Source organism: Lissotriton vulgaris, chromosome 10 (genome assembly GCF_964263255.1).
Source record: "Lissotriton vulgaris chromosome 10, aLisVul1.2, whole genome shotgun sequence".
NCBI lineage: Eukaryota > Metazoa > Chordata > Amphibia > Caudata > Salamandridae > Lissotriton > Lissotriton vulgaris.
This window is the reverse complement of record NC_141698.1, coordinates 858,988,307-859,004,602: the sequence shown is the minus strand read 5'-3', so window position 1 is coordinate 859,004,602 and position 16,296 is coordinate 858,988,307. Positions and strand designations below refer to the sequence as shown.

Genomic DNA, 16,296 nt, shown 5'->3' with positions numbered 1-16,296 from the left:
ATAACCGAACCCCCTAGCCTTGGTCGTGGGGTCCCATTGAGACGCTAACAGGGCAAAAAAGCAACAACAAAAAAATGCACCAAAAATCATGATAATTCATGAATTTGCAGCAAAAATGTAAAAACTATTGTTTAAAAAACAAGCGCAGGCACCCGTGCTTGTTTTGAAAAGGGCCTCCAGGTGGCTCGGGATCCGGGGGCATTTTATCATTTTAAAAAAAGCAAAGTGGGTGCATGGGACACTCCTTCCGAGGCTCTTTGAGCCCCAGGAACCTCCACCACCCCAGACTATTTTAAATAATGAAGGGGGGTCGCACGGACCCCCTCCTGAGCTTTCTAGTGGTTCCAGGGACCATCAACTCCCTGGAGCTTTTCTTTTATTAATGGAGTGGAGAAACACATGTATCTAGAGATTGACAGCACTAACCTGCACCAACCTTGGTGAAACACTTCAGCAAAAAATCAAGTATGCATTCAAAGTGATCTGCATTTACCATAATGCTAAGGGGTGAACTGGCTGGAAGATGAAGCAGTGTGCTCCCATCCCACTTCTGATGGAAAAGGCTCCCTTGAGCCATTGAGCTGACAAGCTTTTGGAGATGCACCTGTGCGCCAGAGAGAGGTACTGACACCTAAGAGAATTGTGGCAGCTTGCTCGGCAACCTCAGAAAAAAATCGTTTTTTATCTCTACTGATGAAGGATAACATTTAGAAACACATGTGTCTAGAGATTGACAGCACTAACCTGCACCAACGATGGTGAAAAACTTCAGCAAAATATCAAGTAAGCATTTAAAATGAACGGCATTTACCATAATACGGAGTGGTGAAGTTGCTGGGAGGTGAAGCAGTGTGCTCCCATCCCCCTTCAGTATAGTCTTACAAATAGAAACATTTTTTTTTAAATATCTTTATTCGTGATTGCACATCCAGAACAAACATACAGTAGAAATTCTAGACATTCGAGCAATCCCGATTTTCTTTTTCACCCCAACTGTAGGTCATAGAATATCAACTCCCCAATGAGCGTGTGCAAGAACGGAAAATTATACATCATCAGCAACAGGATCCCGCCACAAATAAAAGAATAATTCCCCTATCCACCCACGTCCTCCCCAACTATCCCACCCCCCACCCTCCGGTCTCCTGCGTATCTCGGTCTCTTAGTGGTGTAAACCTCCGTTCCACACTGCTGACCACTCCATACCAATGTAATGAAATATCATAGACAAAGCCTTTGATCTGTACTCACATCCATTATTCACAGCCATCTGCTCACTGTGCATGTTGTGCGGTCAATCTTCCTGGGACAGCGCTAAGTCTGGTCTATCTAACGCCAGCATCATTACCTCCCAGTCCAGTGCCATAGGTGTTTTCCGCCTCCCTCCTTCCTCCTCCTTCCTAAGGGCAACACATTCCACTCGACCCCATTTTACCATTTCAGTCCGCCATGTCTCTACACTAGGTGCTCTAGGAGATTTCCATCTCATTGTTATTGCCCTAACCGCCAGCAGTAGAGCAAGGTCTATAAATCTCAATTTGACTTCCAGAGATTTTGGATGCTGGCGAGCACCTACTAAGCAGTACAAGGCACTCTCCCGTACCGGTGTCTGTGAAACCTCACCCAGTGTCTGACATACCTCCCTCCAATAGCTTCTCAGCCGTGGGCACACCCAGAGCATATGGAGCAATCCCACCTCATCTGCTCTGCATCACGTACAATGGTGAGGTGAGTCTGGGAACATCCGGTGGATCCTCTCCGGGGTGAGGTACGCCCTATGTAGGACCATGGCCTGAATAAATTTAAATTTCACATTGCGTGAAACCGTTTTCGGGTGTTCTGTAATCACTCGCCATGTAGCGTCTGTGACCTCCTCCCCTGTGTCCTGTGTCCAGATCTCCTGTAGGGCAGTAAGGGATATTGCTGCGTGTGCTCTAATCCCTGCATACAACCAGCGAACCAAATGACTCCCAGTGCCCATATAATGTATCAGGTATACTAGCTTGTGTTGTAATGGTGTGGTGCGTTGCGGCGCCCAAGTGATCCTAATATAGTGGGATACTGTAGCGTGCAATAAATAATGTCTGTCAGAGGTCCCGGTAACTCATGCAAAGGTGTGCTGATCTAGCAGTGAGCCGTCTCCAAAAAAGCTCCCTACTTCCTCAACCCCTTTCTCTGCCCAGCGTCGCAGCGCATGTTTGTAAGTCGTCCTTGTGGAGTAGGAATACCCACTAAGGGGATATTGCTTGCATATGGCGCTACCGACGCAGTGTACGCCAACGCCTTCTTCCAGCAGGTGAGGGCAGTGCGGAGCAACGGATGACATGTGAGTGGTATCTTGGTTTTGGGCAACAACAGGCTATGTAACTCGCCTCGGTCTACTCGATCCGTCGTCATGTCAATCTCGTGGAGGTTCCTCCCAGCTAACCAGAAAGACAGCCACTGTAGTTGGCTGGCGTAATAGTATCTGCGAACGTCAGGGACACCTAGACCACCCATTCTGGTGCCAAGCTGGAGTTTACGTAAACTAACCCTTCATCTACTCGACCCCCATATAAGAGTAGTCAACAGTGTGTTTATTGTGGTAAAAATTTGGTGCGGGAGACATACCGGTAGGTTGACGAAAAAATATAGTAAACTAGGGAGCATGACCATCTTGGCTATCGCTACCCTACCCATGACAGACAAAGGGAGCGAGGTTCAGAACCCAATGCTGCCATGGAGTCCATTAATCGCTCTGGAGATATTACCATCCACCTGGTCCTCCGTCTTTCTATAAATGCGGATTCCTAGGTATTTAAAGGTGGACTGCTCCACCGGGATCATACAATCCCCAAAGGGGATCGAGGGTGGACGGGGTGCCTCCAGAAATAAAAACCCACCGATTTATCCGGATTTATGGCCAGACCTGATACCATTTCAAACCTACGGAAGACTTCACCCAATAGCGTATGGTCAGCTTCTAGGTCTCGGAGATACAATAGCATATCATCCGCGTAGAGGGAGAGTATGTGATGGGATCCTGTTATTGGAATGCCCATCTCCGCAGCGTATGTACGAAGGGCGATGGCCAGCGGTTCGAGCGCCAGCACGAACAGCATTGGGGACAGGGGGCAACCCTGCCTGGTACCTCGATGAACCGGGCACTCTGCTGAAACATACCTTCCCGTTCTAACCCGGGCAGTGGGGTCCGTGTATAATAGTTTAATTCAACGCAATAAGGGAGTAGGAAAGCAAAATCGACGAAGAGCCTCAAACATGAAAGGCTGGGAGAGGGAGTCGAACGCTTGCCTCAGATCCAGAGCAATACATCCCGCACGAGGTAAGTCTTTCGGTGTCGCCGAATGTAGGCGTCTCATGTTCAGGGAAGTGTTTCGCCCAGAGAGGAACCCACACTGGTCCCGGTGTATTAGGGCAGTCAAATGGGGCTGCATTCGCAGGGCAATAGCCTTACTCAATATTTTTTATTCGGTCGACAACGTGGACAGGGGCCTATAATTCACCAAATCTAGGGTATCCCTACCCGGCCTAGGTATGGAGGTTACAAGAGCCTGCATAGTCGATCTGGGCAAATGGCCTTCCTCGAACGCTGTCCTATATATCTTTTCCAGGACCGGCACCAGTGTATCTGCGTAGGTCGAATAGAACTCTACAGGGAGTCCATCCATGCCCGGCGTCTTATTCCTATTTAGGCGTTTAATCGCTGCACGTATCTCATGCTGAGTCATTAGCCCCTCAATTGCCTTTTGTGTGTCCGCTGTTAAGAGCGGGAACGGGAGGTCCCACATGAAATCGGCCACCTGTGCAGGATTGTCCGCCTCCGTCGGGGCATACAAGGCCTGCAGGTGATCGTGGAACGCTAGGTTAAATGTTGGATTGGGTACACACACTAGGGTGCCTTCTCGGTTACGTATTTGGGTAATTGTCGGGGGTCTGGTCTATTCCGCACTAGGCGAGCGAGCAGGGCGCCTGAGCGATCCGCTTCAGTGTGTTGTCTCTGCATATAAGCCGTGTAATCTATGGTAAGCAGTGACTCTAGTGCCTCTGCATGTAAAATATGTTGTTCTTGTAGTGCAGCCTTCCTCCCGGGATCTCCACCTACCTCTCGCTCCAGCTCCCTAAGTCTGGTTTCCACGTCGCATAGTGTCCGGTGAATCTCTTGTCTAGCCCCCACCAACTGTCCTATTGCAGCCCCTCGTTTCACTACCTTCATCGCATCTCACACCACCAGATTAGAGGAAGCAGAGTCCCAGTTAGTCTCCCAATAGTGTGTCAGGGTTTCAGACAGGAGTGCTCGGAATGGCCCGTCCTCTAAATGTGTGGGCTAAGTCTCCATGTAGGTACTGGGGTTGGTACTCTGCCCCAAAAGAGCGTGAGTGACAAAGGCCTATGGTCCGAGAATGTTTTAGCTAAATATTCCAGGGAGCCCGCCGTCGCGGTCAATGTATGGGAGCACAGGAATCTGTCAATGCGCGTATGTAAATCATGCACAGGGGAATAGAAGGAATATTCCTTAGGAGTGGGGTGAAGTCGTCGCCAAACTTCGTGTAATCCCCAGCCCTCCACCCATGTGTTGAAGACAGTCAGTTTCCCAACTCCAGTAGCCTGGACTGGGGGATGTGACCTGTCCATGCCCAGATCTAAAACAGCGTTCCAATCCCACCCAAGTACCCAGGGTATTCCAACCCACCCAGATAATGCCAGCCCCACCCTCTGCAGGAACGCAGCCTGATCATAATTTGGGGCATAAATGCTACCCAGGACTATCAGTCTGCCATTCAGAGTGCCCTTAACTAGAATATACCTACCCTGATCATCCGTTTTCCGTTCCAGCTCTACAAATGGTGTCCGGTGTCGGACCCATATGGTATCCCCCCCTTGAAAAAGCAGAGTACGATGTGGTGTAAACTGTGCCCCTCCATTTCTTTCGTAGTTTAAGTGCCTCAGTTGCCGTGAGGTGCGACTCATGTAAAAAGGCTATGCGTGTTCGCTGTCTGAGGAGGTAGAAGTGGACTCTGTCGTTTGTGTACTGCCCCAAGACCCCGCACATTCCATGTGACAAATGTATATGAACCAAGCTGCTCAGCCATAACCATCACGTGTCAGATCAGACCCCATCAGCAGTCGCAGACCAGGAGCATCTAAGAGTAAAACCCAGGAGAATGCATTCCCTAAAACATGTAACCCTATCAGAACCAACTTGGCACAGCAATACAACGCCGCTGGGCCTAACATAAACCAAGAAAAGATAAAGGTCCAAAGATCGGCGCATTCGCCTTTGGGGGGGTGGCCAAGCACACACATGTTCAGAAGGTCGTGGACTCCAGGCTCCACCGGCTCAACCACGGCCTACAAATAGAAACATAGCAGGTGCCCCAACTTCTGTAAAGGACATATGATCCTAAAGCTGGGCTTGGTGAAGGCAAAGCAAGCGTGTTTTCTCAGCAATTCCATATTGAATAACGATCTGAAATCCTTTGTGGAAGTAATTGCATCGTTGACCTACTGGAGAGCAATCTGTATGGGACGGACGAGTAGGTTCCTTCTTTTCCCCTTCTGGTGAGCGCGGAGTAAATGGTTCTTCCTTTGAATTTCTAGGAGTATGCAAACGTGGAAATCCCTTGGAGGCTTCCCAGTTTAGTCCCGCCCACCTTAGTAGTATCCAAAAGGTATTCCTGCCTTTTGCCATGATAATGGACAGTTTATCAAGCGGTCCCCTTAGATTGATTCCTGCTGATTTTTGGTGAAGAGTTCTGGATGCCCGAAGAATATAGAGGACATCTCCGCCAAGCAAAGAAGCACTTACTTCACATAATGAAGAGGAAGGACCTTTGTTTGGTTGAGATTTACTCCTTTGTAATCTCGCCATCTTCTCTATAGGAAGATTCATGTTATCATATATTTTGGTTAAAGACGCACCAGGACCAACCGCATTGAAAACACAGACAAGGTCACTGGTGACATTTCCTCGTGCTCCATTGCGCAGCTGTAGTGTAGAATACATACAGGACATTTACCCAAGGAGGTAGCACTTAGTATTTAACTCCACGTCGGTGTATATTTTGAGCAAAACTGTGGACTCTTGTTGGATAAAAGGGCAGGTGCGGTTCCTTTGTGGCAGAGTCACTCACACTGCTGACACAGCCACACATCCACTTAGACACCCACTCAGGCACTCACCCACCCACCCACTGACAGGCCCACTTAGACACAAACTCACCCACCCACTCATAGATCGATTCAGAAACTCATGCAGCCACTCACAGATCCATACATCCACTCACACAGCCACTCATAGACCCACTCAGACACTTGTGCTCTTACTCACAGACTGACTCTCATACTCATGGAGGCACTTGCAAACCCACTCAGACACTCTCACAACTACTCACAGACAAACTCAGACACTCCTGCACCCACTTACAGACCTAATCAGACACTTCTGCACCCACTCACATACCCAGTGAGACACGTATGCAGCTACTACCAGATCCATACATACCCTCACAATCCCATTGAGACACTTATGCACTCTCTCACATTCACTGAGACACTCAAGCACTCACACACATTCACTCTCAAAGGTTACAGGTTACAGTGAGGAAATACAATTTAAAAAAAATAGAAATTCATTTACAAACCCCAAAGGTTACAAGGACTTTATAGTTAGGAAACACCATTAAAAATAACTTAGAAATTCACTGCAAAAACCAAAGGTTACAGGGACATTATAATTAGGATATAGAATTAAAAAAACCTTACAAATTCACACACAAAAACAAAGGTTATAGGGACGTTATAGTTAGGCTAAGATTTCACTCTTAGAAAACCAAAGAAATTCAGGAGTTCATGTAACCCGAGCCAAGTATAACTTGTCCCAGCAATGCACTGCTTAAGACCTCACATATTACATCATTCATGAAATGGTCAGTGACATCACTGATGACATCTCAAATTACGTCACTTACGGCATCACTGAAAACATCTTCTACAGAACCACTCGCACACCTACTCACACCTCTATGTAACCTCTCATACTCCCACTCCCACACTATCACTCGTACACCAATTCATAGACAAGTACTCATACACCCACCCACTGTTTCATAGATCTACATACATCCACTCACTCATACAGCCACTCACACAACTATTAACTCACCATAAAGCCACTCATGCATCCACTAATACAGTCACTCACACATCCTGTCATACAGACACTAACACACCCACTTTTACACCATACAGCATAACATAACATGTGTATTTATAAAACGAATGTTCCCCCAAAGGTATCTTGGTGCTGAATAACAGATGTTTGTGGTGATCCATCTTAATGGTACTTATTTTATCAAGCTCAGAAGGATGAAAGGCTGAGTGGACCCACCAGGATTTGAACCTGTGACCATGAGGTTGAACACAGGCCCACACAATTGACACATTTTTTAAGGGGAGTAAAGCCCCCGAGTGGCCATATCTCTGCAATAGGCTACGGAGCTTCATAAAACAAGAGAAGGGTTCTGCCTTGTTGTGAGTGGACAGAACAGTGCACCCTGGGATAGCTAGATGCCACACTTCATAGGAAATTGTCAACAGGTGGCAGGGACCAATTGGTTAGTTAGCCACCTACACCCCTACACACCTGAACTCATAGTGGACATAAAAGCGGCACCCAGATCTCAGATCATGTCTGTATTGAAAAGAGTACCGAAGAAGGACAGCCCTACTTTTCACTGGACCCAGCACCAAAGACTGAACTGTACCTGCTGCTCCTTAGTCTAACAAAGAAAGGACTTTGACTGTGGGGCCCTGCTTGAGAAAAGGTCATTATTGAGCCTCAAACAAAAGCAGTGACTCCAATTGCCAGTTGGTTGACTTCCTGTTATAACAGGGCGAAAAAAGCTGAAGAAGCCTGCCTTGCTGTTGGTAGCCAAGAACGCCTGACTGCTACTGACCATCGAAGTGCAAGCTGAGAGATGGAGTTACAACCTTCAAAACTGCATCGGAGTCTGCTGGATCAGGGAGAGTCGTCAGAATGCAGTTTAGTCGCCTAGCAAGGAAGCTATCACCAGTTAAAGGGAATCGCTGGTGTCGCTGTAACTCTGAGCCCAGTAGGTCAGAGGCAACTGTATTTAAATGACCTGACCTGGACTTCGAGGGACATCGGCCCCTTGTGGTCAATGGTGCCAGACTATATTAGTTGACCAAGGGGTGGCCACAGGAAGACTCATCACTAGGTCAGTATCTTCAGCATCATGCACCAGGACCACTCAACTAAAGTCTATGGTGTTTCACCTATAGAGCCTGGAAATGGACCGGAGACTGCTTTAATTGCGAGCTAACTGGCAGGAAGCAAGTCACAGGGACCAAAGAGTGGAACTTAGGCAGAGCAGGTCACCCAATGCCAGCCATGGTAGTATTTTACAACTTTATAAATGTTTTACAAAGATTTTAGCTAGTGTGGTCCATTACAATGATCTATTGCGTTAGGTGAAAAAGTAGTGATTTATTGTTCCCTTGAAAATTCATAAATCTAGACCCCTTCAGTGGATTTTTGTTGTTGAGGTTTCTATTTAAAGATAAAAATACATCTTTTGGGGATAAATTGTGACAGATTTTTACTGAGTCTTGCTACTTTCTTATTCAACTGTTTTGGTACTTCTTAATGCTTGATAAAGCCTGACTGTTCGGGGTTACAAGTTTGAGCTGAGGTTTTTCAAACTAATCTGACTGGACGCAGTACAGGTAGTGATTTTTTACAAGGTGAGGTCGCCCAATGAATACATATAATTAACCGCTTTTCCCGTACCTTTCAGCAACACATGAAAAGAACTTATGGAATGTATTTTTAATCTTGCAGAATAGCACATATATGTAACCCAGCTGTTTGTTATATTACATTTATTGTCTAGACATATATTTGTGCATGCTAAAATTGGACAGCTATTTTAGATCTGAAAAAACATTGTCCTTAATCTATTAAATGTATTAATTGGAATAATGTACACCAATATCGATTTTGCAATACATGTATACTTCTATTGATGCACTTCACTGGGTGCTTTGTAGGGTAAATTGCTTTGCATAGATACTAAATTGATTTGCTCGAGCAACCTCCTTTAATTATTCTGTAAGTGTTTCCTTCATGAGCAATTGCTGTTGTATTGGGAAAGCACCCAGCCTCTCAATGGATTCTTGTTTTTTTTTATTTTTTTATTTTATTTCACTGTCCTTTTTAGTATCCTGCTAGTATTGACGAGTCATGCTAGTGAACTTGAAAGTTAGTGTGAAAACCCCAAGAACTGAACAAAAACACTAGAATATTTTTTTTTAAATGTGCTAGTCTTGTTGCATTTTCATATAGTTGCATTTGTAACGTATTTTTCCCAGGATTTTCACCACTTGATCGCAAGCACAGCCCGAGGAATTATGAATTTTTACATAAGGATCATGATTCTTAGTGTACTCAAACTTATCACAAGCATAGTCGTCATATGGTTATAGGGAATCACACAAATGATATTTTGATTCAAACCTAGAACCTAGCATTCTTTCTTGTAAACAATTTAGTATATTTTGTTGGTTTACATTTTGCTGAAGATTTCCATAGATTGCTTCTAGTTTTTACTCTACGTATTACAAGTTTTGCAACTTTTGATGCACAAAAACAATGGCTGCAAACCCCATATATTCACAACCTAGGATGCTACTTCGGGGACATGACAATATTTGCTGTGAAATATGGATATTTTTTTCATATAATGGAGGGGCTAGTTCAAGCTTGATTATGCCCATTTGTTTCTTTAAGCATTAAGTAATTTATAGACCAATTACACTTTACAGACATCCTCCACTGCCACTGCTTAAAGTTAAAAAAACTGAACATTCATATTGAAATCAGGTCTCACTGAAAGCTGAACTTATAAACTGCATCTTCAAAAATCTTACATTTTCACAGATGACAAGCATTTTTTTTTAACAACTCTAAGCATGTTGGCATAAAACGCAAATTCGGACCTGCATGAGAATACATTTTATTGCTTTTTTACTACAGAAAGACAAACAGCCTAAACGTTCATTTACGGTTTTCAATCAACCGTACCAATGCGCCCTCGGGTTTTGGGAAGGACATTTACTATTCTAATGCTAGTCCTGAGTATTTAGCGAATGTGTACATTTTGTGAAATATTCATTGAACCTCCCGTTCTAGAATATTCGCAGAAAATGAATATTTTTCAATATATTCTAAGAAAGGGCTGAAAAACAGTAATTTTGCACGATGGAAAGTAATGCCCTGAGGGTGCCGCTCGAGACAAAAAAAAACGTAATTGCAGTCAAAAAAACTTGCAATATTTAAAGGCTCAATGAGTAATATGGTTCTATATTGCCATCTAGACATTTACAACCCACGAGACCTTTTAATGCTGGTTTGCGATGCCATCCATGGAATGGTGTTACCTGGGAGGGAACAGACCCTGTATGAGAGCGGGTGAACGTTTGTGACTTGGCTCACACTTCTGGAATTCACTGGCCCCCTTTTACAGGCTAGTGGCCACCTGCATTGAAACATGGAGGGCCAGACCATTGGTGACTCTGGGCCCGGTTCAGAAAGAGACTCTGCACCTGTGGCGGAATCCCGACAATGAGAACGGCAAAACGAAGGTTACGCAATGAGCGCGGAGAGAGCGCCACGACTGAGGAGCCTCTACATGGACTGAGGAGCCGCTGTAGTGACTAAGGAGCCTCTGCATGGACTGAGGAGCCTCTGCATGGACTGAGGAGCCGCTGCATGGTCTGAGGAGCCGCTGCATGGTCTGAGGAGCCGCTGCATGGTCTGAGGAGCCGCTGCATGGTCTGAGGAGCCGCTGCATGGACTGAGGAGCCTCTGCATGGACTGAGGAGCCTCTGCATGGACTGAGGAGCCTCTGCATGGACTGAGGAGCCGCTGTAGTGACTGAGGAGCCTCTGCATGGATGGAGGAGCCTCTGCATGGACGGAGGAGCCTCTGCAGGACGGAGGAGCCTCTGCATGGACGGAGGAGCCTCTGCATGGACGGAGGAGCCTCTGCATGGACGGAGGAGCCTCTGCATGGACGGAGGAGCCTCTGCATGGACGGAGGAGCCTCTGCATGGACGGAGGAGCCTCTGCATGGACGGAGGAGCCTCTGCATGGACGGAGGAGCCTCTGCATGGACGGAGGAGCCTCTGCATGGACGGAGGAGCCTCTGCATGGACGGAGGAGCCTCTGCATGGACGGAGGAGCCTCTGCATGGACTGAGGAGCCTCTGCATGGACTGACGAGCCGCTGCATGGACTGACGAGCCGCTGCATGGACTGACGAGCCGCTGCATGGACTGACGAGCCGCTGCATGGACTGACGAGCCGCTGCATGGACTGACGAGCCGCTGCATGGACTGACGAGCCGCTGCATGGACTGACGAGCCGCTGCATGGACTGACGAGCCGCTGCATGGACTGACGAGCCGCTGCATGGACTGACAAGCCTCTGCATGGACGGAGGAGCCTCTGCATGGACGGAGGAGCCTCTGCATGGACTGAGGAGCCACTGCATGGACTGAGGAGCCGCTGCATGGACTGAGGAGCCGCTGCATGGACTGAGGAGCCGCTGCATGGACTGAGGAGCCGCTGCATGGACTGAGGAGCCGCTGCATGGACTGAGGAGCCTCTGCATGGACTGAGGAGCCTCTGCATGGACTGACGAGCCGCTGCATGGACTGACGAGCCGCTGCATGGACTGACGAGCCGCTGCATGGACTGACGAGCCGCTGCATGGACTGACGAGCCTCTGCATGGACGGAGGAGCCTCTGCATGGACGGAGGAGCCTCTGCATGGACGGAGGAGCATGGACTGACGAGCCGCTGCATGGACTGACGAGCCTCTGCATGGACGGAGGAGCCTCTGCATGGACGGAGGAGCCTCTGCATGGACGGAGGAGCCTCTGCATGGACTGATTACCGCTGCATGGACTGATTACCGCTGCATGGACTGACGAGCCGCTGCATGGACTGACGAGCCGCTGCATGGACTGACGAGCCGCTGCATGGACTGACGAGCCGCTGCATGGACTGACGAGCCGCTGCATGGACTGACGAGCCGCTGCATGGACTGACGAGCCGCTGCATGGACTGACGAGCCGCTGCATGGACTGACGAGCCTCTGCATGGACGGAGGAGCCTCTGCATGGACGGAGGAGCCTCTGCATGGACGGAGGAGCATGGACTGACGAGCCGCTGCATGGACTGACGAGCCTCTGCATGGACGGAGGAGCCTCTGCATGGACGGAGGAGCCTCTGCATGGACTGATTACCGCTGCATGGACTGATTACCGCTGCATGGACTGACGAGCCGCTGCATGGACTGACGAGCCGCTGCATGGACTGACGAGCCGCTGCATGGACTGACGAGCCGCTGCATGGACTGACGAGCCGCTGCATGGACTGACGAGCCGCTGCATGGACTGACGAGCCGCTGCATGGACTGACGAGCCGCTGCATGGACTGACGAGCCGCTGCATGGACTGACGAGCCGCTGCATGGACTGACGAGCCGCTGCATGGACTGACGAGCCGCTGCATGGACTGACGAGCCGCTGCATGGACTGAGGAGCCGCTGCATGGTCTGAGGAGCCGCTGCATGGTCTGAGGAGCCTCTGCATGGTCTGAGGAGCCTCTGCATGGTCTGAGGAGCCTCTGCATGGTCTGAGGAGCCTCTGCATGGTCTGAGGAGCCTCTGCATGGTCTGAGGAGCCTCTGCATGGTCTGAGGAGCCTCTGCATGGTCTGAGGAGCCTCTGCATGGTCTGAGGAGCCGCTGCATGGTCTGAGGAGCCGCTGCATGGTCTGAGGAGCCTCTGCATGGACTGAGGAGCCTTTGCATGGACTGCAAAGGCTCTTTGTAAATCGGGCCCTCATTGTTTCTGTTCTGTGCTCTATGAAGTGCATGCACTAACTCAAGAAGTCAGTGCTTTCTGGGCAGTGTTTATTTTGTAGACATGGCCCAGGCCTCCACTCCGAAAACATATTTCAGGTGGTGGGTGTGTGCTGGACCTGTGAGTGACCTTCCATCCTTTAAATAATACGGTCTCTTATCTTGCCTCACAAGAGAAAAGATTTTGCCAGTAAAAAAAATTATTGGATGAGTTTTTCTTCTTAATGGAATTATATTAAATGAGTATAGGAAAGCGTTTTCCGATAGCTCCTTTCTGAAAACATTGGTTTTATTCAAATCTTAAATATATTTTTAGTAACTGCAACATATTTGCATTAGCTTAATGAAACATGCCATTCATTACCTTAGCAGAATCTCTTTTGTGCTGAGTAGTGAAATGTGTGTCTAAACTACAAGCTGAATGGACAAAGTGAGCGAGTAAAAATCACTTGGAGAATTTCAAGTGTGTAGTGTATACTATATGAACACGTACAAAGATGTAAGAAAGAATAAATGTTATACAAAATGGCAAAAATCTCAGCACTCCGTGGATCAGGATCAAACACAATATTTTGGACTGCCGTAAAACAGGATAATGTCTGTAATATTACATATGAAGGCCATACTGGACTTTTTTTAATGATGGCTTAAGATTAGATGTGACATGATCTATAAATTGGTCCCAAAAACCATGAGAAAGGTTTCGCAACTCCCTACCAATGTAGATAATCCTAAATGATAGCAATACTGTACGAGACGGGTCAAAAAAACAATTCAAGAGGTAACCACAGAAACAGCATTTCAGATCAAAATTGAAGACCACTGTAGAAATATACAAATATATATATATATCTAAAGGACAAATGTAGATATCCAGTAATTTGTTAGAAACTTGGATGCCATACACTGGCAAGTGATCAAAATTTACTAGTGCTACATTAATGGCAGAGTTAATTCAAATGTGTGATCCATTGAGCCAGATTTGGATACAAATGTCAATGTGTATTTTTATATTACAAAAGTCAATGTGTAGTCACTTACATCACAGTTTGAACCAAAGATCCCATTAGAAAATGTCAGACAGTTGTAGGATTTGTCGCCCCAACGTATTGTTGGATCACCTGTCAATGCAGCCAAGGTAATCTGAAGGAAAAGAATTAAACATATTTCAAGTGTTTGACTCAAATTGTTCATTTTTTAGACTTTTTGTCAGCAAAGACAAATCAATGGTGGTGTATAAGGGGTATAAGGGAGATACAATATCTGAATGGCATAACTAAGATTTGACTAATGAAAAATCTAATCATATATGAATAGTTAGACCTAGTTTACATTGGTATTGGCAAAAGTGAAAAATACATAAAGGAAATGGCATCAAGAAATAAAAAATACAGCTTTGCTCCTTGACTTGGAGGATTACATGGTCTAAAACTGTAGTTTAAAAAAAACATAACTTTCTATAAGAGTGTTTAATGTGCGCTGGCACCCACTTCCTCTACATTGAAATGTCGTTGGAACAATGGCTGTCCCATCAGCGTTTTGAACTCTTGTGAAACAAGCATTGGCAAAGCCAATCAACATGCCTTTATATTTCAAACACAAACATTATAGACACACATTTCGGAAGATACATAGAGGCATAGAGTACACATGCAGGTATATGCAAATAAACGCACATGCTCATGCAGACAACATAGAAAATGCAATCACAGACTACACCAACTGTTACTTTAGTGTGACTTGTTTATAAAGTGCAATGTACAGCCTGGTAGTTGCTTCAGTGCACTTTTGTACCCAAGTATGCTGGTGAACCATGGTAGTGTTAAGCGTTTCCTATTTCTAAACTCAAGTGTCCTGTCATATCACTGAAGCCCTGTTTCATTGTACGGTTTTGGTTAAATCTTCCTTGAAGAGAAGAGCCCTGTGGTATGGCATAGTTAGGAAGGACCTGACCTGGCAATTCAGGCTTGACTGTTCCTATTGAAGTAAGGCTCAGTCTTATGTGACATAGTGGCGAAAAACAATAGAGTGTATGAGACCCAAGTGACTGCCAAGGGCTAAGAGGTTAGCGAGTATTCAATCCATCATCTTAAATTTTCTGCCATTGTAAGTGAGAACAGTTTAAAGAGAGGTAGGACAGCGGGAGACACAAAAGAGCTGTTTACGACTGTGTATCTATAATCTAGAAAGCTTTCCCCTGAACAGCAGATGGCTGGTTTGTGATCTCAGCTCCAAGCCCAAATTGCCAAAAAACACTTTTTGCCTGTTCCTCCATATAGTTTGCTCTTGACCCTCTTTGGACTGATTAAAAAAAACTTGAAAGAAATTATTATTTCGTGTGTGGAAGTGGTGGCAAAAATGTGTGAGGTCCATTATAAAATGCTTTGTGTGCAGTAAAAGGGATTGCGATTTTTTGTTTGGTGCTCACTCTAGAGACAAATAAGTTGTGGATGTCATCATGTTCTTCACGATGAAGGCCAACATTTGTTGCTCCCATGCTAGCTTTGTAATACCTACACAGTTGAGGATTCCTATTGAACACTGCAGTGAAGACAAGCTGTGCTGGAATGGGATGCTACAATTTTATTTTATCTGGAAGCGTTCAACAAGGATTCAGTTCAGTTGATGACTAATCATTCCTGCTCACGCCTTGAGATTTTAGAAAAACCTTATGGTCTATAAGTGTAAATGAATCAATTCACTCTTCAAAGCACACTCTCTCTCAGGCATTTTTACAGAAACACCCTCTTGATCTGAACACATCAATACCACTCACGAATCTCCTCTTGGCCACCTCGGGTTCTCTTTGCCTGTCCTCGTGGCCCAGCCACTGATTTGTTTGATCAATTTTGGATGGCTCTTGACAACATACTTTCAACAAATTCTCTCCAATTCTCCCATATACCCTTACCAACAACACCCACCTACCATTCAAGCCACTTCAAAGCCTATCACCAGAGCAGCCTATGCCTCCATTCCATTCTTGTTTTTCAGCTCCCCATATTTTTTCCTATTCTCTCTCTTTCCCTCTCTAGGCCTCTTTGCCATCCTTTGTATGTTTCTATCGCTATACTCATACTGATAAAACACTCTTGACCCAATCAGATCGGTTTACATTGAAGCAGGCAAATGGTCTCATCTTACATAATAACATTCATAGACATTCATCAGTCAATTTCTACTTCCCCACTTTTGCCTTGTCGTTTGAAGAATGCTGCTGATCTATATCGATTCAGAAAAGGGGGTGGTGATGAACAGAGTGTCTGAATTAAGCAGACCACTCTTACCCAGTCCAAAGATCAGGGCTTGATCCATCACCGTTTTTTAGCTCACTGCACCATCCCAGCTCAG

The 16,296-nt window shown here is 46.3% G+C and overlaps 1 protein-coding gene across 4 annotated transcripts in view; it reads right to left on the bottom strand.

The window, feature by feature from the left end:
* The window catches only part of LOC147688908 (peroxisomal carnitine O-octanoyltransferase-like), a 407,404-nt gene that overhangs the window by 128,403 nt on the left and 262,705 nt on the right, over positions 1–16,296 (bottom strand). For all 4 annotated transcript variants that reach the window (XM_086941806.1, XM_086941805.1, XM_086941808.1 and 1 more), the window contains one exon: positions 13,987–14,088. In XM_086941806.1, coding sequence (XP_086797932.1) covers positions 13,987–14,088 — 102 coding nt within the window. The remainder of the gene's footprint in view (positions 1–13,986; positions 14,089–16,296) is intronic.